Source organism: Seriola lalandi, unplaced genomic scaffold, assembly GCF_002814215.2.
Source record: "Seriola lalandi dorsalis isolate HSWRI2012SDOR001 ecotype SW California unplaced genomic scaffold, Sedor1 jcf7180002053896, whole genome shotgun sequence".
NCBI classification, from domain to species: domain Eukaryota; kingdom Metazoa; phylum Chordata; class Actinopteri; order Carangiformes; family Carangidae; genus Seriola; species Seriola lalandi.
In genome coordinates, this window is record NW_019524449.1 from 355226 (window position 1) to 375241 (window position 20016).

At 43.2% G+C, this 20016-nt stretch overlaps 2 protein-coding genes across 8 annotated transcripts; both read left to right on the forward strand.

Annotated features, from left to right (window-relative positions):
* The first annotated feature begins 6 nt into the window (after positions 1 to 6).
* LOC111651988 (aldo-keto reductase family 1 member D1-like) lies at positions 7 to 2699 on the forward strand. The gene is made up of 9 exons (XM_023402067.2): positions 7 to 222; positions 376 to 543; positions 687 to 803; positions 935 to 1012; positions 1363 to 1485; positions 1671 to 1780; positions 1932 to 2097; positions 2189 to 2271; positions 2355 to 2699. Exons 1-9 carry the CDS (start codon positions 130 to 132, stop codon positions 2395 to 2397), a joined length of 981 nt encoding a protein of 326 aa, XP_023257835.2. The 5' UTR covers positions 7 to 129; the 3' UTR covers positions 2398 to 2699.
* A 647-nt stretch (positions 2700 to 3346) lies between these two features.
* kdm5a (lysine demethylase 5A) lies at positions 3347 to 19878 on the forward strand. Of its 7 annotated transcripts, none has more exons than XM_087172883.1 (28): positions 3347 to 4593; positions 5368 to 5445; positions 5926 to 6048; positions 6378 to 6548; positions 7089 to 7280; positions 7588 to 7666; positions 7769 to 7860; positions 7963 to 8130; positions 8387 to 8506; positions 8684 to 8842; positions 9853 to 10034; positions 10272 to 10434; positions 10550 to 10669; positions 10752 to 10946; positions 11113 to 11294; positions 11462 to 11586; positions 11691 to 11841; positions 12028 to 12145; positions 12295 to 12531; positions 12631 to 12809; positions 12949 to 13267; positions 13516 to 14076; positions 14199 to 14357; positions 14739 to 14867; positions 14998 to 15145; positions 15422 to 15642; positions 15839 to 16312; positions 18862 to 19878. In XM_087172883.1, exons 1-28 carry the CDS (start codon positions 4447 to 4449, stop codon positions 19183 to 19185), a joined length of 5316 nt encoding a protein of 1771 aa, XP_087029009.1. In that variant the 5' UTR covers positions 3347 to 4446; the 3' UTR covers positions 19186 to 19878. The 7 variants fall into 7 exon arrangements, with proteins under 7 accessions (XP_087029009.1, XP_087029008.1, XP_023257828.1 ...); XM_087172882.1 differs by having other exon boundaries at positions 3348 to 4593; positions 12025 to 12145; XM_023402060.2 differs by having other exon boundaries at positions 3348 to 4593; positions 12025 to 12145; positions 12355 to 12531.
* The last annotated feature ends 138 nt before the right edge of the window (positions 19879 to 20016 follow it).

Genomic DNA, 20016 nt, shown 5'->3' on the forward strand with positions numbered 1-20016 from the left:
TTGCTGTGTCAGAGCAGTCTGACCAATCTCGTTGCATTGAATGGCATATATAACACTGGGATTCAAATAGACACATGCAGAAAAGGCACTGGCAAAAGTTTGATCTTGAGGAGTCACACTTTGATTAGAATGAACTTGACGGCTGGGAACCATACCATTCCTCTGAGTGATGGGAACAGCATACCTTTGATAGGACTGGGGACTTATGCGGATCCCCGCACGGTAAGACACAATATTTCGAGTAAATTGCTCATAGGACATAACCTTATAAATGATGTGCATGTCACAAAAAAGTAAATATTTACATTGTTCATTCTGTGCCTTCAGAGATGTCATTAACACATGATGCGTATTTTTCTTTTTTCTTTTTGATAGACCCCTAAAGGAACTTCATATGAATCAGTCAAAGTGGCTATTGAAACTGGGTACAGACACATTGATGGGGCTTTGGTCTATTTCAACGAACATGAGGTGGGACAAGCAATAAGGGAAAAAATTGCAGATGGAACTGTGAAGAGAGAGGACATCTTCTACTGTGGGAAGGTTTGCAAAGTGTGCTTTTTTGTGTGCCTGTCCTGAAAGGTGTGGACCAGTGAACTTTTTACCCACACCAGTCTTCATAGCTACATAGTGAATGCTACAGTTTTGTAACAAGTAATACTTTTTGGTCTGCACTGACTATGCAGCTGTGGAACACATTCCATCCCCCAGAACTGGTGCGTCCTGCTTTGGAGAAAACCTTGAAGACATTACAGCTGGATTATGTCGACCTCTATATTGTAGAAATGCCCACTGCCTTCAAGGTATACACGTATTTAATGTCACAATATCTGTAGAATCTGTGAAAAGGGCATTTAAAAAAATATTTAAGATTTTTTAAGATTTGTTATTTCACCGCACTAAATATGACAAAAATGTCTATTGATTTCTTAAGCCAGGAGATACTTTCTACCCCAAAGATGAGAATGGGGAGTACATTTATCATGAGACGGACCTCTGTGCTACATGGGAGGTGAGACTTGTTTACGTGCACTTGTCATTCAAGAATAATAAAAAAAATTATACTAAATAATTTATGGACAATATTGACTTATAAATAATTATTTATTATGAAAATCCACTGTCCCTTTTCTCTCCTTTTGAACCCTAGGAACCCTTTGATTCACAACCATATTACTTACAGACTTACTACTGTCCAAAGGTCAATGCAGAAAGAGATAAAAAATTGGCCAATCATTATGTCCTCAGGGTCATGAACCAAACCTCTGACAGTACGCTGTTTGTGGGCCTGTAAAAAAAATTAAAAAAAACTGGTTTAATCCAGGTTTATTTTCTGGCTGTGCTTGTTCATGTCCCGGTTAGGCTTTGGAGGCTTGCAAAGACGAGGGGCTTGTAAAATCTCTTGGAGTATCCAACTTCAACAAGCGACAACTGGAGCTGATTCTTAACAAACCAGGACTGAAACACAAACCTGTCTCAAACCAGGTAAAAGCACATTAATGATACAACCTATTATGTGAAAAAGGGGCAAATGATAAGAAAGCATTCAACTTTTAGTGATAGAAGAAAGAGAAAGGGTTGACAAACACAACAAAATGTCAGTGACTTAGTATTATATTGAGTCTATTCTAAAGAACTAACAAACAATATTTGTGCTTTTTTAAACATAGGTTGAATGCCATCCCTATTTCACTCAGCCAAAGTTGCTTGAATACTGCCGGCAGAATGATATTGTCATTGTGGGATACAGCCCCTTGGGGACATCTAGAGATGCATCCTGGTATGGGAGACACATGCCCATTCATCACATTACTTCATAAAGACACTGTGTTCTTGGCCGTGAATAGTAATATGCTTGTGTAAGACTCTGCACTTGTAAATTCAGCTTTTATATTTGCTGGGTCATAGTAAAATATCCGTATTTTAAACAGGGTAAACCTGAAATGCCCTCCACTGTTGGAAGATGAACTATTGGTATCAGTTGCTAAGAAGTACAACAAGACCACAGCCCAAGTGGCTCTGAGGTTCAATGTGCAGAGAGGAGTGGTGGTCATCCCAAAGAGCTTCAACCCTGTTCGCATAAAGGAGAACTTTCAGGTTTGTTTTTATGGCTCCAAAAAATGCACCTTGAAAAATCAGGAAATAAAATGTGAAATGCAACCTGAGTGATCTGTTTTAAACACTCTAGATATTCGACTTCTCTCTCTCTGAGGCTGAGATGAAGGCAATTGATGGGTTGAACACAAATATTCGCTTTGTGGAGCTCCTTATGTGAGTATAATGCATATTGTGTAAGTAATGTCCTGCTCCTCTAATATACAAATAATATTTTTTTCCCTCTATTGACTCAACAGGTGGTCTGATCATCCAGAGTATCCATTTCATGATGACTACTAGACACCACAGATTTCAATAATTCACTAGAATTTGATCTAATAACTACACAAATGAATGACTTGGCTAGTTCACTTTATAGCTTTAACAAAAGCATTTTGAAAATAATTTTGATAGAACTTTTATTGTACATTTCATAAAATATTTCTGATAAACAATTTACTGTAGGTTTGATTGATGTAACTTTTATATAGCAGGGAATTTGATCTTTTTTTTTTCTTTAAATTGCATGCGCTTTATTTTTCTTTTTTTAACAACATTCATTACAAGCCTTTGTTACTGATTAAAAGGCAAATGGAAAACAATTGTCTCCGCCTCACTTATTTGGACCAACGCTGCAATCTCTCCGGGTTATCCCGGAAGCGGAGGATGGGTACTCATTATATGGCTGTAAACTTGTATAGAAATGTTAGCAACACTAAAATGTATCATCATTATTGTGACAAACGCATATTTATGAATGAGACATATTTATACTGAGCAATAAAATTCAATTTGGTCACGCATTCATCTGAACACATTTATTTTCGTCTTTGAAACAAAGCTTTGTAGAAACAAAACAATGCTGCCTTAAGGTACTGTAGGAAATATTGAAGTTCTGCTTGTTGAAAATATCCGGTAAAGTGGTACAAAAGACTGTCAAATTCTTTTTAAACGGTACATGGTCGCTCAAAAGTTGCTTCTTGATAGTAACCGTACAAGTAAAGGTAATACAACCACAGCAGTGTCTGGTCGCTAAATGTAACCTTAATTACTACACAAATGGCATTATCTCACCTTCATTGTATTGATACAACATGTTACATCACCACGCTTTCCTGTTTATAAAACAAAAGAATAGCTATAAGTCGTTGTCCATGGCAAACGTTGTTACAAGCTACTATTTACAGGCAAAACACTGCCTTTACACAACCAGCAAACTCGGAAGTAGTAAAAAGTTTACGAGTGTCCATGAAGGCATCACAGAAGCTCTCCCAACCTTGCTAGCACGTTGGCTAATGCGGCCACAGTATCTACAGACGACGTTAAATAATACGGAAAGTGATATTCGGCGAAACAAAGCAAAAGGATTGATGCCCTTTTTTTATGTGATTCCGATGAACCTATTCAAGCCATGGCGGACTGTCCTGCTCAGCCGACATTCTTAGCTAACGTTAATGTTAGCTGCGCAACGGGCAGCGGTAGCTAAACTGATTTTAGCCTACCAAATTAGCTGTATGCTAGTGTTCCATTGCCTCAAATGCTTCAATGAATGAGGGTGGATGCATTGAGTGAAGACATCAGTCAACAATGTACGCTTGCAACTACTAGCCTCCTCCTTGTTGTGGTCCGGCTTGGCTGGTACTTAGCTATCAGGTGCTCGCTCGAAGAATTGGACGCAAAGAGTTTATTCTGGGAGATACGACAAGCGAGCGTGATTACGTTAGCTAATAAACACTGCCAGCTAGCTACAGGACTTAGCCAACCGTGGATAACTTTGTTGGAAATGCATCATCACGAAGAAATCATGCACTACCTAGGTACAGAGACGTAGCAGTAGCAATGCTAGCCTGCGCAACATAAAACCACAGCCAACGTTGTAAAGCAGGAGTGTTTTTGTTTTGTGTTTGCAAACTTAGTTTAAATTCTGTTGTCGTCCCTGGCCCAAGTCTTCACAGCTGAGTTGTTTTTTGAGAAGCTGTCGTCGGTGAGAAGGAATGATGGCGTTTCGGACTGACCCTGCCCTCCGTCCCAGGTAGGGGAGTGGTGGTGGAGACTCCCCGGCCTGGCCCGGCCCGCTGTTTACGGATGATGGGAAAACACTGATCAGCAGCTGCTCGGTTGTTGTATTTATGTATTCACTTTCAGACCAGATTATGATTCGCCATCGCGGCAGGGATGCCTTGTCACTGAAGTGATTTGCTATTTAGGGAATTTGAAGGATCATGATGGACACGGAGGAAGTTCTACAAGAAGAAAATTATTGGAAATAATCATGGGCTGTTGAGCTCAACTCGGTGCATTTTGTCATATTTTTTTAAAAAAAGATTGTTTCACTGGAACCACTCAAACATGTCTGCATTTGCTGAGTTCGTCCCACCTCCTGAATGCCCGGTTTTTGAGCCGAGTTGGGAGGATTTCTCAGATCCTTTAGGATTCATCAACAAAATCCGACCCATTGCAGAGAAAACGGGTATCTGCAAGATCCGACCCCCTGAGGTAAACTCATGTCATCTTAAACAGTGGATTAAAACCTGTGAGGATTTGCCTCTTATGCGCCTACGTAGGTAGCGCTGCTTTACTTTGGGCCTGCGTGAATTCTGCAATAGGCAACGACAATACTAGTTGCCATTACTCTAATAGAGGTCAAATAAGGCTTAATTTATTTGCACCCAAGCGAGCATATTTTGAACTAGGTTGACACTGGCTTTCCTTTGTTGTTCAGAAAAGTTTTAAAAGGGCAAAGTAAATTCAACAGTTCCCACAATTGCTTTGTTTTTGTTTTCCTGGCGGCTAGCTAAGTTACAGTACAACGACTGGACCACGCTAGCAGCGAAGATGCGACACTGAGCCATATGTAGGCCTGTAGCTCCTGTCAGACCATAACCCCATATTTCTGCTGTTTATGATGTGTTTTGTAGACATACAAGCATCCAATCCGGATCATTTTAATTTTCTTGGACCTTTAAAAATTTGGGGCATCGCGTGTGTGACCAAAGCATTTTATTAATTTAGAAAATAATGGCTTCAAACAGTCAGAAGTATACACAGTTGTACTGTACACAAATAGACTCAATGGCACTCGTGTATGAGTAGTGGTTTGTTGTGAATGCAATAGTTGAATCAACCTTACTTAAAAAAAAAGCCCTGCTCATGCTCTTTTTTTCTTGAGAAACATTGATTTGTTCCAAGTTGACAGTGTTGTTGCTGTCATTTCCTCATTGTTGATGTTGTCTTGGGCAGAGCTGATGTTTCTGTTTTCCTGTCTATCAGGACTGGCAGCCTCCATTTGCCTGCGATGTGCGCAACTTTCGCTTCACTCCTAGAGTACAAAGACTGAATGAACTTGAGGTGAGTTTGCCAAGAAGATGCATCATGTCATCATAACAATATAATGAATGAAGATCCTCCAGTGTTGCTTTATGAAGAGTACAGAGAAATATTCAGAATGGCAGCAGGTATTTTGGAAACTATTCAAACTGCATTCTGTTTTGATAGACATTTCTGGAAGAAACAGAGTCTTCATCACAGGTGTGCTGTTAATTAACTCATCAATGCTGCTTGGATAGAAGCAGCTTATGTACTCTTTTTCCAACTACAGTGTGTTCTATCTCACACCCGTGAAGTTTAATGCTTGTAAACCAAAGGGCAGCAGCACGGTTTCAAGATCAGAGTTATAAGGTTTTCAACTAACCAGAGCAGTATTTTCGTGTATCAAAGTGCAGCCATTCAGACATAATTTTGCCTGAGGTGTCCAGTGTGTATAACAGCAGAACACTGGGCTCATGCACTTAGAGTCTGACCTCTCTCCCCTCTCCCCTGCCTGTCCAGGCCCTCACTCGGGTTAAGCTCAACTTTCTGGATCAAATCGCAAAATTCTGGGAGCTGCAGGGATCCAAGATTCGATTCCCTCATGTGGAGAGAAAAATTTTGGACCTCTATCAGCTAAGCAAGGTAAAACTAGATACATTTAGATTTGTTTTTATGTGTGTGTGCTGTTTGTTTTTAGAATAATTATGTACTGTTGATATTCATGGATAAATGGATATGAATGCTTTTGTCGTGCTGCGAGATGTTTTGCTACAACTTGAAAATAAGATTGATTAACCCGTTTTTTTATATTTTGTTTTCTGATTTTATAAAATATCATCAAAACTTTGGCAGATGCTTTAATTGACTGCTGCTGCACACTGCATGTAGTTGTTTACTCCTCGCAAAGACCTTTTTCTTATCGTTTGTTTTGCACTTGACTGTGTGCGCACCTGCACATGTGTGTTTTTCAGATTGTGTCATCCGAGGGTGGCTTTGAGACCGTGTGTAAAGAGAAAAGGTGGTCGAAGGTGGCCAGCCGAATGGGTTTCCCATCGGGGAAAGGTGCTGGCTCGCTGCTGCGCTCCCACTACGAGAGGATCCTTTACCCGTATGAGCTCTTTCAGTCTGGAGCCACGCTAACTGTGAGTGATGCTGATGCCAGTTTGTCTGTAATTCTGTAATTGGTACAAATATTGCAGTTAATTAGATTTAAGCTCATGATACGTTTTAAAAAGGCGAGAAAATAAGCAGGTTTGCTTGATTGTCTTCTGACAAAACAGTGTTGTCTTGCAGACACTGTGGAAGCTCGAACATCTGCAAACATGTTGACGTAATGTTGTTGATGTTGCACACTGATTCAGGAATGGAACCATTTTGCACCATTGTGTACGAGACAGCCAAAATGATTTTAACTGAAATTGTACAGTTGGAGCAAGTAAATTTACACAGCATGTGAGTGGGTGTTGATATTGAAATGACTCTTCTCCCATTGAGCTAAATTTGGTTTGGCTGCTGCCAGTGTCTCTGTCACATTTCAGCCTTTGACTGCTTCATACTGTGTGACACCAACCAAACTTGGCTTCACCAAATTAAACCTGCTGCAAATAGCTTTGTGCCTAATAATAATATCCCTGTTTTGTAAAACTTTCATTTCCTTTCACCCAACTCCTTTCTCCACTCAGGGCATCCAGAGGCTATATGATGAGGGTGATGATGGTGAGGAAGTAGATGAGGGAGTTGGTGATGAGGCGGTGGAGGAAGAGGAGCAAGACGAGGAAGAGGAAAAGGAAAAGGAGAAAGATGGGGAGGGTGATGCAACGCAAACCAAAGAGAGGCTTCTGCCTGAGAGACGCTCCAGGCGCCTTAAGTCTGAGGTAAACAAAGAACAAAAAACAGCTACAATATTGGTAATTGTCAGATAAACTAAGAGATTGTGTCTCACTGGAGAAAGTTTCATTCCTTTTAGTGAATACGTCACAAATTCATCGTTTGTGTCAGAGCAGTCGTTTCACCACAAACAAAAGCTTAGTCCTTTTAATATTGGCTAATCTGCTTTAAGCATCTCTTTCCCTGCCCCTGTGCGGATTCCCAGCTGTGGCAGGCAGGCTCCCCAGAGTCTAACATTTGGCCTTGTTGCAGCAGTACTCTGTTTCACAGTCTGCTGTTACTGTGTTTCTCCAGAGAGAAAACAAGGACCCAAAAGGCCTCAAACTCTTCAGCACAAGTCCCAAGATGGTGGGCCTGGAGATTGTGTCAGCTGGTAAGGATCATTTTTGGTTGACCTTTATTTTTACACACCGACCAACAAGCCAGTAGAGTGATCGTGAGTATTTCTTTTCTTGCATCGGCACCTTTCACTTAGATGATGGATTCACCAAGAAGCAGCGTCACCTCAAAGCTCAGGCCTTCGCCATCAAAATGAGACCACGCAAGGAGACCCTGGAGGTCAACTTTGTGAGTACCAGTTCAGTGACTTTGACATTTAACTGATAGCTGACATTCATTGTATCCGCTGTAACTCTGAAAATGACCATGTTTGTGTGTTTTGTAACACTGATCCCCCAGATCGACCTCTACCTCTGCCTGATGTGTGGCCGCGGCGACGAGGAGGACCGGCTCCTACTGTGCGACGGCTGTGATGACAGTTACCACACTTTCTGTTTGATCCCGCCTCTACAGGATGTGCCCAAGGGGGACTGGCGCTGCCCAAAATGTGTTGCTGAGGTAATGCTCGAACGCTTACCCACCAGTTCAAGTTCTCAAAGAAAGTTGAAATATATTAACTGATACTTTTCAGATCCTCACATGTGAAAATGCACATGCCAAACATTTTTGATGATAGCTTAAAGGAGAGAGTTTCAAATGATAAGAGTTGTTTATTTACATTATCATAACTATTGTGTAATTAACCGTCTTTGTAGTGATTGCACTTGATGTTAATCCCTGCTGTCATAAATATGTTTTCCATCCACCCTCACAGGAGTGCAGTAAGCCCAGGGAAGCTTTCGGCTTTGAGCAGGCTGTGAGAGAGTACTCGCTCCAGAGCTTCGGAGAGATGGCTGACCACTTCAAGTCCGACTATTTCAACATGCCTGTGCATGTATGTAAAATCAGATTTTTAATCTAGAATACGTCCGCTCTTTCATAAATGTCCTCCTGTCATCTGGCTGCTTCCCAAGTTCTGCTTTAACACTTAGAAGTTGCGTGTGTCGCTCAAAGGCTTTTGCAGTGAAAAGATAAAGCAGGGACTTTCATTAGTTCCACTCTCTGCCCCCAGATGGTCCCTACAGAGCTGGTGGAGAAGGAGTTCTGGAGGCTGGTCAGCAGCATCGAGGAGGATGTCATCGTAGAGTACGGAGCTGATATCAGCTCCAAAGAGGTGGGCAGTGGATTTCCTGTCAGGGACGGCAAGAGGAGGCTACTAGGAGATGAAGAGGTGAGGAAATGGTTTTATAGTTTATATTTCCATAAACATTTCAATTGTTGACTTGACAAACCTTAACATCTTATCTTGAAGTGACTTGTTGTATTATTCAACACATTTAGAACCTCTAATACGTGCATATTATGTAGGACTGGCTGGAATATCAAAAATATTGACGTATTTGATTATTTTATAAAAGATATAAGAAATAACCGCGCACATGCGTGCACATACGCCACTGTTGTAACACCTGCCTTGTCTATGCATGTCACTGTAGCACATTTCACCAGACATAGGTCTATGTCTTAGCTTCATGAAGCAATGTTACCAAAGCTCAACCATTTAGCAAAAAATACCTCTCTGTCCTGGCCACGAGTTCCCCTTGTGAAAGGGTGTTTAGCGCCAGTGGTAACATTATGACATCCCACAGGGCATTCCTGAAACCAGACACTGTTGACAGGCTCATGTTCCTGTCACAAAACCTGAGGCTAGAGAGGCACAGTGCAAAGCTTTTCTTATATTGCCACAGTTTTTGTTTAACTTTTATTTATGTGCAGAGTTGGAAGCAGCTGACTTTATAGCAAGATGTATGCTGTGTGCACAATTCTGTTATGTTTATTTATTTTTTTAAACACTACTATACACCTACGTTAGATATACAGTATGCTGTGTTTTTGGTGTTACAAATAAATACTGATATTTTAACATTATACTTTGTTAAAGTTTTCATAGTATTATATATGGCATTATAATGTATATCAAGATATGAGGTTTTTTACCATATCGCCCAGCTTATTATTATGTTGAGCTTACTTATAAGCCCAGTTCATTATTTTCTTAAATATTCTTCTAGAGGTTTATAACCTATAAAATAAAATACTTTTAAGACATTACCAGGGTCATTTTATTTCTCAGACTTCCATCTAAGAATTCCCCCAAAAACCTTTTTTCTTTTTATTCAGTAAAAAACGTGACCTTTGCCCTGAAGTGAATAAAAGCACTTTATATCCAACCCCTCTCAGGAGTATGCCAACTCCGGCTGGAACCTGAACAACATGCCGGTGCTGGAGCAGTCGGTGCTCACCCACATCAATGTGGACATCTCGGGCATGAAGGTACCCTGGCTTTATGTGGGCATGTGTTTCTCCTCTTTCTGCTGGCACATTGAGGACCACTGGAGTTACTCCATCAACTTCTTGCACTGGTGAGATAAAGGGTGCACAGGACAGCACTTTGTTACAGCCCTGATACATGTATAATGACGTAAACAAAAAATACACAATTGAAATAAAAGATACTGGAAAAAAAGTAAAAATAAAAAAAGTTAAAAAAGTACTATTGAATTATCGATGTGCATGGGAACTGTCTTTATTTTGTTCCACTGGTGTGTCACTCTGGATAAGTAAATAACTTTAAAGTTAATTTATTCTCTGTTTTCCAGGGGTGAACCGAAGACTTGGTATGGAGTGCCGGCCTCTGCAGCAGAGCAGCTGGAGGCTGTAATGAAGAAGTTGGCTCCAGAGCTGTTTGACTCCCAGCCTGACCTCCTCCATCAACTGGTCACCATCATGAATCCCAATGTCCTCATGGAGCACGGCGTCCCTGTATGTATCCTTGGCCTGGGGTTGATATTAGATCTAATTAGATATTGGTTGTTTGTTCCATGTTGTTTATTAATCACATGTGTGTATCCACCCCCCCCCCCCCCCCCCCCCCCAGGTGTACAGGACCAATCAGTGTGCCGGGGAGTTTGTGGTGACCTTCCCAAGGGCCTACCACAGCGGCTTCAACCAGGGCTATAACTTCGCAGAGGCTGTTAACTTCTGCACTGCTGACTGGGTGAGGGAAACATAAATTCTTCTTCGATTAAACTTTTTTTATTGAACATGGGTGTTCATCTTTCACTCATGCTGTTCTTCAGTTACCTATGGGTCGTCAGTGTGTGGCCCACTACCGACGGCTCCACCGCTACTGCGTTTTCTCCCACGAGGAGCTGCTCTGCAAGATGGCCGCTGATCCAGAGAGCCTTGATGTGGAACTGGCTGCTGCTGTATTCAAGGAAATGGGAGATATGATGGAGGAGGAGACAAAACTCAGACAGGCCGTCCAAGAAATGGTGAGAAGACTCTCATGAAAGTAGTCTGGTCCTGGTAATTCATGGTAAACTGGCTTTAAACCTGTGTGTCATCTGTGGTTTGATTAACTGTCGGCGGTTTTAACTAGTGCTTATCTTGTGCCTGTGTTTCCTATTTTCATCAGTTTTGTTTCCTCCTGACCTATAGGGCGTGCTGTCGTCAGAACAGGAAGTTTTTGAGCTGGTCCCTGACGACGAGCGCCAGTGCCACAAGTGTAAGACGACCTGTTTCCTGTCTGCACTGACCTGTTCCTGCAGCCCCGATCGCCTGGTCTGTCTTCACCATGCAGCAGATCTCTGCGACTGTCCGCTCGGCAACAAGTGTCTCCGGTGAGAGGAATTGCTTTTTGGCACAATACCAGTTCAGTTCAATCTGTTAAACGAATAACTGAAAGTAAAGTCCATTATTTGTAATTGAGTTGGCGAGCAGTGCCCCACTCAACATTTAGTTGGCCTCATAAAACATATCAACTAGTTATGTGCATGATATATTTCAGGTATCGTTATGATCTGGAGGAGTTTCCGTCCATGCTTTACGGGGTCAAGACACGGGCCCAGTCCTACGACACCTGGGCAAAGAGGGTCACAGAGGCTTTAGCTGCGGACCAGAAGAACAAGAAAGGTTTTATGTACTTTGTTACTACTAGAAAATACATACATATTTGTAATTGTTTTTGTGGTAGCGTGTCTTTGTGCCATTTCACCATTCGTTTGTGTGTCTGACAGATCTTATTGAGCTCAAGGTTTTGCTGGAGGATGCAGAGGACAGAAAGTATCCTGAGAACGCTCTGTTCCGACGCCTCAGGGAGATGGTCAAAGAGGCGGAGACGTGCTCATCTGTAGCCCAGCTGCTGCTCAGCCGAAAGCAGAGGCACAGGTCAGTGGACATGGATACACAAACCTTTAATGTAATTCAACAGAAAAGCAATTCACTGATGAACCAGCATGTACACACACTCAAACATTTTTTTTTTTTCCATTTGGAAATCAATACTCCATCTGCTCAGGTTCAAAAGGTGAACTCAATCATAGCTGTTTTTCCATGTGTGTGTGTCTGTAGCAGCCGCCTACGTTCTGAGAGCAGTCGGAACCGTACCAAACTGACAGTGGACGAGCTCAAGGCCTTCGTGGATCAGCTCTACAGGCTGCCCTGCATCATCAGCCAAGCCCGACAAGTCAAAGTTAGTCCCGTCTACACCTACGTACTAAGCAAAGCTCACAAGCTGTAAATGAAATGTAGTTCACACCTTTATTTCTCATTCATTTTAGTCTCATCTTTATTCCCTCCCCCGTCTTCCTAAATCAATACTATTGAACTACTATTACTCAGTCTGACTCCGCACCCTTTTCTTTAGCCCCAAATCTCTGTAATTTACCTTCCTTGCTTCAGGAGTTATTGGAGAATGTGGAGGACTTCCATGAGCGAGCCCAGGCAGCGCTGTCAGATGAGATGCCCGATTCCTCCAAGCTGCAGGCGCTGTTGGACCTGGGCAGCGGCCTGGACGTAGAGCTGCCTGAGCTTCCAAGACTCAAGCAAGAGCTCCAGCAGGCCCGCTGGCTCGATGAGGTGGGCCCTTATAAGAGCCACAACCTGTTTGTGTGATTAAAATGAGTTATAGTAGTTGTGGCCTCATGTGATGAACGTTCTATCCCTCTCACATCCCAGGTGCGTGTCACCCTGGCTGAGCCCCACCGTGTCACACTGGAGCTGATGAAGAGGCTGATAGACTCTGGAGTGGGTCTGGCTCCCCACCACGCTGTGGAGAAGGCCATGGCTGAACTGCAAGAGATCCTCACTGTTTCAGAGAGATGGGAGGATAAGGCTCGTGCCTGCCTGCAGGCCAGGTATGGCTGCAGACATACAAATTAATACAAACATGTTTTACAAAGACTTAATGAGGATGTTTGCACTTTCCTACAGTGCTGCTCATCATTTAATGCTTGATGATGCCATGTCTGTCTGTCTGTCCTCCTGTAACCCCAGGCCTCGACACAGCATGGTGACCTTGGAGAGCATCGTGCTGGAAGCTAGGAACATCCCAGCGTATCTGCCTAATATTTTGGCCCTGCGAGAGGCCCTGCAGAAGGCAAAGGAGTGGACCGCCAAGGTGGAGGCCATCCAGAGTGGTAGCAGCTACGCTTACCTGGAGCAGCTGGAGAGCCTGCTGGCCAGGGGTCGCTCCATCCCTGTCCGGCTAGATCCGCTGGCCCAGGTGGAGTCTCAGGTGGCCGCAGCCCGAGCCTGGAGGGAGAGGACTGCTCGCACCTTCCTCAAGAAGAACTCCACATACACACTGCTCCAGGTGAGCCATCACAAGTCAAGGATTGAGTAGTTTTTTCATTTGATGCTTGGCTGTGAGGTGTTTAGATTATATTGGGCTGTGATGCTAAAATTAAATTGAAATATATGCAATACAGATATAGTGCAGTCTCCACATCACAGCTGTTTACTGTACGTTTTGGGGATAATTTCACGGACACACAAAATGGAAAAACACGTACTTTAAACAGAATGAAAAGTTGTTGCTGTCCTTTGTGTCCCTTCCCTCAGGTTCTCAGTCCCCGTGTGGACATCGGCATCTACGGTAACAGCAAAAGCAAACGGAAGCGTGTCAAGGAGCTCATGGAGAAGGAGAGAGGAGGCTTTGACCCCGAAACCCTCAGCGACCTGGAGGAGAGCCTCGAGGAGGTGCGAGACCCTTCCACTGTTGTAGCAGCCTTCAAAGCCAAAGAGCAGAAAGAAGTGGAGGCCATCCACTCGCTCCGCGCCGCCAACTTAGCCAAGATGGCCATGGCTGACCGCATCGAGGAGGTCAAGTTCTGCCTGTGTCGAAAGACGGCCAGCGGCTTCATGCTACAGTGCGAGCTTTGTAAGGACTGGTTCCACGGAGCGTGCGTGCCTCTGCCTAAGACGGGGTCTCAGAAGAAAGTGGGTGTGGGTTGGCAGAGTAATAGCAAAGACTCCAAATTTCTATGTCCGCTGTGTCAGCGGTCTAGGAGGCCGAGGCTAGAGACCATTCTGTCGCTGTTGGTGTCGCTACAGAAACTGCCGGTGCGTCTGCCAGAGGGAGAGGCTCTCCAGTGTTTGACAGAGAGGGCGATGAGCTGGCAGGTATGCAGAGAAATGACATTACTCATTATAGCTTCTCAGGTTACAGCCATCAGCCAGCTTTATTTTTGAACGCTTCCACGGTTTGCTTTTTGATCCTTCCACTGGTCTCACTGTCCCACCAGGACCGAGCACGTCAAGCTCTGGCCACTGAAGAGTTGTCCTCAGCCCTGGCAAAACTGTCTGTGCTGAGCCAGCGCATGGTGGAGCAAGCTGCGAGGGAGAAGACTGAGAAGATCATCAATGCTGAGCTTCAGAAAGCTGCTGCCAACCCTGACCTGCAGGTACAACATTCTGCTCTAATACACTACAACATCAGTAAGACTCCTGGTAGTGTAGTGTAGTTCTTGTTGCCTCTACTGGGGCTTTGGATGCAAGTACAGACTGCACCAAAAGAGGGCACTAATGTTTAAACATGAAACAAGACCACAAGATAGGGTCAGGAATTACAGGTATCAGTATGTTGGCAACTGCTGATTTAATTTTGGCTTTTCTTCTTTAGCATCATGCTTTTTAGAAAAAGATAATGTAGCATAGATGCTATTTTTTTTTTCTGTTGAGAAATATATGAAAGATTAGAGACACTGTGTGTGTGTGTGTGTGTGTGTGTGTGTGTGTGTGTGTGTGTGTGTGTGTGTGTGTGTGTGTGTGTGTTCCCTCCCCAGGGCCACATCCAGACTTTCCAGCAGTCAGGTTTCAGCAGAGCCACGTCACCTCGCCAGTCTGTCGACTACGATGACGAGGAGACGGACTCAGACGAGGATATCAGGGAGACTTACGGTTATGATATGAAGGTCAGTGAGGCATTAAAGGCCTTTAGGATTTTAACCAGGGGATATTGGTCAAAATCCATATTAGCAAGTAGTTTTTTTTTTTTTATTTTTTTTTTAATTCTTTGCTCTTGGCGTATCCATTTTGTTTTAGGACCCAGGTGAGGTGAAGCCCTACCTGTTCTGCGATGAGGAGATTCCCGTTAAGTCTGAGGAGGTGGTCAGTCACATGTGGCCGGCTGCCACACCTTCCTTCTGTGCCGAGCACGCCTACTCTTCAGCCTCCAAGTCCTGTGTGCAAAGTGAGGCCACATTTACTTTATTTAAATTATTTCTTGATTTGCTTTGTTGACTCTGCACACCGATCCCTTCTCCTTTTTAGTGCTCCTTTTTTTTTCACCAGACAATTCAAGCTCAAATGATTCAAAGCTATATTTTATTTCACCACTTCTGTTTTCAACACACATGTTTAATTACACTCTTGAGAAATGAAAGATTCAATTTTCTGTCCGTGTGTTCCTGATTTCTTCTGAAATAAGTGCTTTCGTCATCTCATACTCACAATATTTACATCTCAGACCTAGGCACACCCAGAAAGCAGCCCAGGAAGACCCCCCTCGTCCCTCGCAGCCTTGAGCCGCCAGTGCTCGAGCTGTCCCCACAGGCTAAGGCCCAGCTGGAGGAGCTGATGATGCTGGGAGACCTGCTGGAGGTGTCCCTGGATGAGACCCAGCACATCTGGAGGATCCTGCAGGCCACACACCCCCCCTCTGAGGAGAGATTCCTGCAGGTCATGGAGGTAGGGAGGTTATTTGTTACGCAACCTGATTGCACAGCCGGACCTTATGGTAAATGCTGGTTAGTGACTGAATATCGGGATTGTGTTTGAAGCGGTTGTTCTGGTTGGTTCTGGTGAAGAGTTTTGCAAATACTTACAGAGCTACAGGTCAAATTAAGGAAAATCATGTCTGCAATCTGTCCTTTGTTTTCTACAGCCTGATGATTCTCTGATGGAGAAGCCGCTGAAGATCAAGCTTAAAGATTCAGAGAAGAAGAGGAAACGGAAGTTGGAAAGAGCCGAGCATCACCACATGCTGATGGCTGCTGCAGCCGCCGGTGGAGCCTCAGCAATGGGAGAAATGCGACCGGCCAAGTCCAAAGAACTGAAAAGAGTCGGGTTAGAGCTCGGCTTGGGTGGGAAACCCAAGAAGAAGAAACTGAAACTAAACCTGGACAAGAATCGGGAGATGAAGCAGCTAGCCAAACGGTTAGCCAAGGAGGAGAAGGAGAGGAAGAGGAAGGAGAAAGCAGCCGCCAAGGCAGAGGCCATCAGGGAGGGACTGGAGAAGAGGAAGGAGAAGAAGATTCTCGACATTCCCTCCAAGTACGACTGGTCTGGAGCTGAGGACTCCAATGATGAGAACGCTGTGTGTGCAGCCAAGAACTGCCAGAGACCCTGTAAAGATAAGGTGAGGACTCAGTCATCAGCCTCATCTGCTTTAATGAAAAATATATTTTCTGAACATCCTGATTTGGTGATGAAATATGTCTTTTTCCTTCTAATATAAGCCTGAGTTTCAGCACTGTGTTGTGAGGAGGTTGTGTTACAGCAAAAGAGGCACAAGGGGTGAATCATAGATGATTGATAGACACAGCTATGGTTTATCAATTAACAGATGTCAAAGGTGACCATGTGACTGTGCACCTTCTGAAAACTCAAAGTTCTGTATCTTTGGAATATTATTATTGAAATATTTCTTTGATGTCTTCCCTGGGAATATGGACATACTTCATGTGGTAATTGTCTCAGCATTATCTGATATTGACACATTGAATTTTTACTAGATTATTCAAGATCACGTTCTAAAATATTCACTTAATTGAGTCAAGAACTGCTGCAACTAATCATTATTTAGATTTATCAATTGTTTCTATAAAACAATACTATTGTGTCTATAAAATGTTTGAACATTTTCCTTCACAGTCTCCCAAAGCCCAAGGTGACGTATTCAAATGCCTGATTTTGTCCAAACCACAGTTGAAAACACAAAGACAGTCAGTTTCAAAAACAGTGATTTCTTTACACTGGAGAGGCTGGACCCACAGAGACTTTGTCTTTTTTTTTTTTATGTAAACAATTAATTGACTTAAAGTCACTCGACTAATCTAGTAATTGACTGAAAAGAAATGTTCTCAGTGTATGTGTATTGTGAAAATCCATATAAGAATATGTGAGTAATAGTAAATGTCCTCAGCTCTGTCAGAGATCACACAGCCTCGTGTATAAAAAAGTGGAGATTTAATGGGCTGTAGGAGGTTGAGTTGTCTCACATTTAGATCAAAATGCAAGGATTAGATGTGTATCCGCACAAAGTTCAGACACCTATAAATTGATTATAGTATAGTGTTTATAGGCTGTGAATAGATTTTCTTTTTTTTTTTTTTGTGCTTCTTCAATTTTCTGTATCTTCTCTGTTGTAAAAATGTGTTTTAAGGCGTAAGTTGTGAGCTCTGCTCCCACCAGCACCCATCATTTTCCTGTGGCTCAGCATATACTTTTATTCTGCATTGTGAAATCTGAAGTGCAGACTGGCCTCATGAAATCTGGCAGGATGCTGTGTTAAAATGTAGCTGCTCTTGGACTGTGCTGTGCTGTCGGAGGACCGTGATGTTGGCAGATTTGTCATTTGGACAAACCTCTTGAACCTGCTTAACATCCCTGCCTCACAGAGAGAGGTGGTAAATGCTGCTCGATTCTTTGAGCAGAGCAGGTTTACAGGTCCTCGAAACTGTAAACACCCAGGTGAATGACAAGTTTCTTTGTTTGCTGAGTACTGAGTTAATAACAAACACTTCTCAAAATGAATATCTTGGAACTTTATTGAATATCAACAGCTGATAACAGCACTGGAACACCTTAAAGAGAGTTACACATAACGTATTAACAGGACACACAGATGTGGTTCTTTTTTGAGACAGCACGCCAGACTCTCCACCAAGTTAACCAGTGGCCAGTCTCCTTCCCCTGCGTGTCCACAGGGCAGCCAGTCAGAGCTGAGGAACTGGTAGGCCTGCAGCTCTGTGGGTGGAGTAAAGGTGATGAAATTATGAAGGTGCTGCTCTCAACTGGGCTGATAACACCTGAAGCTGGGATGATTAACAGTTGTGTGAAATTTAAATTTAAATTCAAATTCAAATTGAGATTAAGGAGTTCCCTCAGTAATGTCCTCACAACCAGTCCTCATTTTAAAAGACTCCACTAATTTAATCCAGGAGACGAGTTCAAACCTGTCCTGGTCAGCTTTTTGGTTTTTTTTTTTTTTTAAAACAAATTGCTGGCTTTGCATGTGCTCTGTTTTTTTATCCTTCTCTGTGCGTTAGCCCGGCAGACAGACTGGTGACCTGTCCAGGGTGTACCCTGCCTCTAGCAGAGTGCATGCTGGGATAGGGCCCAACAGAGAAACAGATAGAAGGATGCATGTATAGATAATTTGAAATGACTTAAACTCTTATCTTCTGTATGAAATGTTGTGTGACATGTTGCTGTAGAAAGCACAACACGTCTAACCATACTGACTAATTCACTTGAGGATTTTGCTAAACTTTGCTGTTCTTCATACACTGTGACAAAATATGTGTGACACTTAAATTAAACTTTAAGTCTTTAATAAAATGGACTTATTTAGTAAGTCCAATGAAATAGGTTATCTCTGTGTGCTGAGCTGTGAGTGAAGTAGCTCACAGTTAGAGATGTGTAACAGTTGGTGAGTGTTCAGATTTATTTTGGCTCTGTATCCCAGAAAATCTGATCAATCAAACAATGACTGACATACAGCTTTGACACGTGTTGTTAAAAATTACACATGGATGTTTGTCCAGAATTTTGTGTTTTGCATGACAAACCACAGCCACGTGTTTTTTTTGTTTTTTTTTTCCCCAGTAATTATCATAAAGTTTCCTTGTCGTCCGTCTCAATTCTCAATCACATGTCTGCATTTGTCTGTGTGTGTGTTTCCAGGTGGACTGGGTGCAGTGCGACGGCGGCTGCGACGAGTGGTTCCACCAGGTGTGCGTGGGCGTGTCGTGCGAAATGGCCGAGAATGAAGATTACATCTGCATGGACTGCTCCCGGAAGGCCGCAGGGGCGAGCGCGGGGATGACGGTGGAGGAGGTGGCGGAGGAGAGCGTGGTAGTGCTGGCGACGTCGATGTGCAGCGGCAACGTGCAGAGTCTGCCCTCGTCCGTCGTGGCCTCGTGGACTCATCCCTCCCCTGCCTCTCATCTCAACCCAGCAACTTCACATCAGCAGCAGCAGCAGCACGAGCCTCAGCAGGGAAGTTAGCGCTAAAACAGCGGCTTAGGACTGAGTTTGAATACTGTACCTCACACAATGAGCATAACACAAAACCAGTACCCAGGCTAGCATTTCAACCTGTAAGACTGCACAGCATCTGACAGAGAGAATAACCCCGTATGAACAAGCGTGGCAGAAAAAGGGACAAGATTGGGGCTTTTCTGTATCTGCCTGGATTACAGAGCACAAGAAAAACTTGCATCAGGAAGAGGGTGAAGAACTTTCACCGTGTGGCTCCAGCAGTGACATGTTCTCTCTACACAGCACCGCTATGTGCTGAAAAGGTTGTTAGTGCACAGACACGACTCAGTCCTCCTACAACAGTTTTAGGTCTAGAAAACCTCCACCAGCTACTTCCCGGCCCTCCTTCTCAACAGTAACAAGTCAGTCAAACAAACACCCACTTACTCCAGCTGTTGTATTCAGTGCAAAGAGGCAAATAAACAAATATGTTCCCAGTCGTGTTTTACTGGACATCCTGTACCCCTCCTATCTGCCCTCTGCCTGGCTCGTCAGACAGTAACATCTCAATGTGTAGGACTCCAGACTAGGAAAAACAAATGGTTGTAATGTAGTGGAATTATTTATAATGTACATAGCTTTTAAGCAATTAAACAAATGGATTGTGGCTTTTTTTGTTTTGTTTTCTCACCTTTAATAAACTATTCCTAGTCAAATGATTGATAATTGTGATGATGTGTTGTTTTTTTTGTTTTTCTTAATTGTGCGATCATTTACCTGTTTGAGTGGTTTTGTCTCACACAGGACATGGAAAGAGAACAGGACAGGAAAAAACCCTTGCGAATAAAACTTGAAAAG

Excerpts from the sequence above, each read along its gene's own strand:
- kdm5a (XM_087172882.1), top strand. The coding sequence starts at position 4,447 with ATGTCTGCATTTGCTGAGTTCGTCCCACCTCCTGAATGCCCGGTTTTT. Across the intron at positions 5,446-5,925 it reads AAAGACTGAATGAACTTGAG|GCCCTCACTCGGGTTAAGCT; the intron begins GTGAGTTTGCCA and ends CTGCCTGTCCAG. Across the intron at positions 8,507-8,683 it reads ATTTCAACATGCCTGTGCAT|ATGGTCCCTACAGAGCTGGT; the intron begins GTATGTAAAATC and ends CTCTGCCCCCAG.
- LOC111651988 (XM_023402067.2), top strand. The coding sequence starts at position 130 with ATGAACTTGACGGCTGGGAACCATACCATTCCTCTGAGTGATGGGAAC. Across the intron at positions 223-375 it reads CTTATGCGGATCCCCGCACG|ACCCCTAAAGGAACTTCATA; the intron begins GTAAGACACAAT and ends TCTTTTTGATAG. Across the intron at positions 1,013-1,362 it reads ACCTCTGTGCTACATGGGAG|GCTTTGGAGGCTTGCAAAGA; the intron begins GTGAGACTTGTT and ends TGTCCCGGTTAG.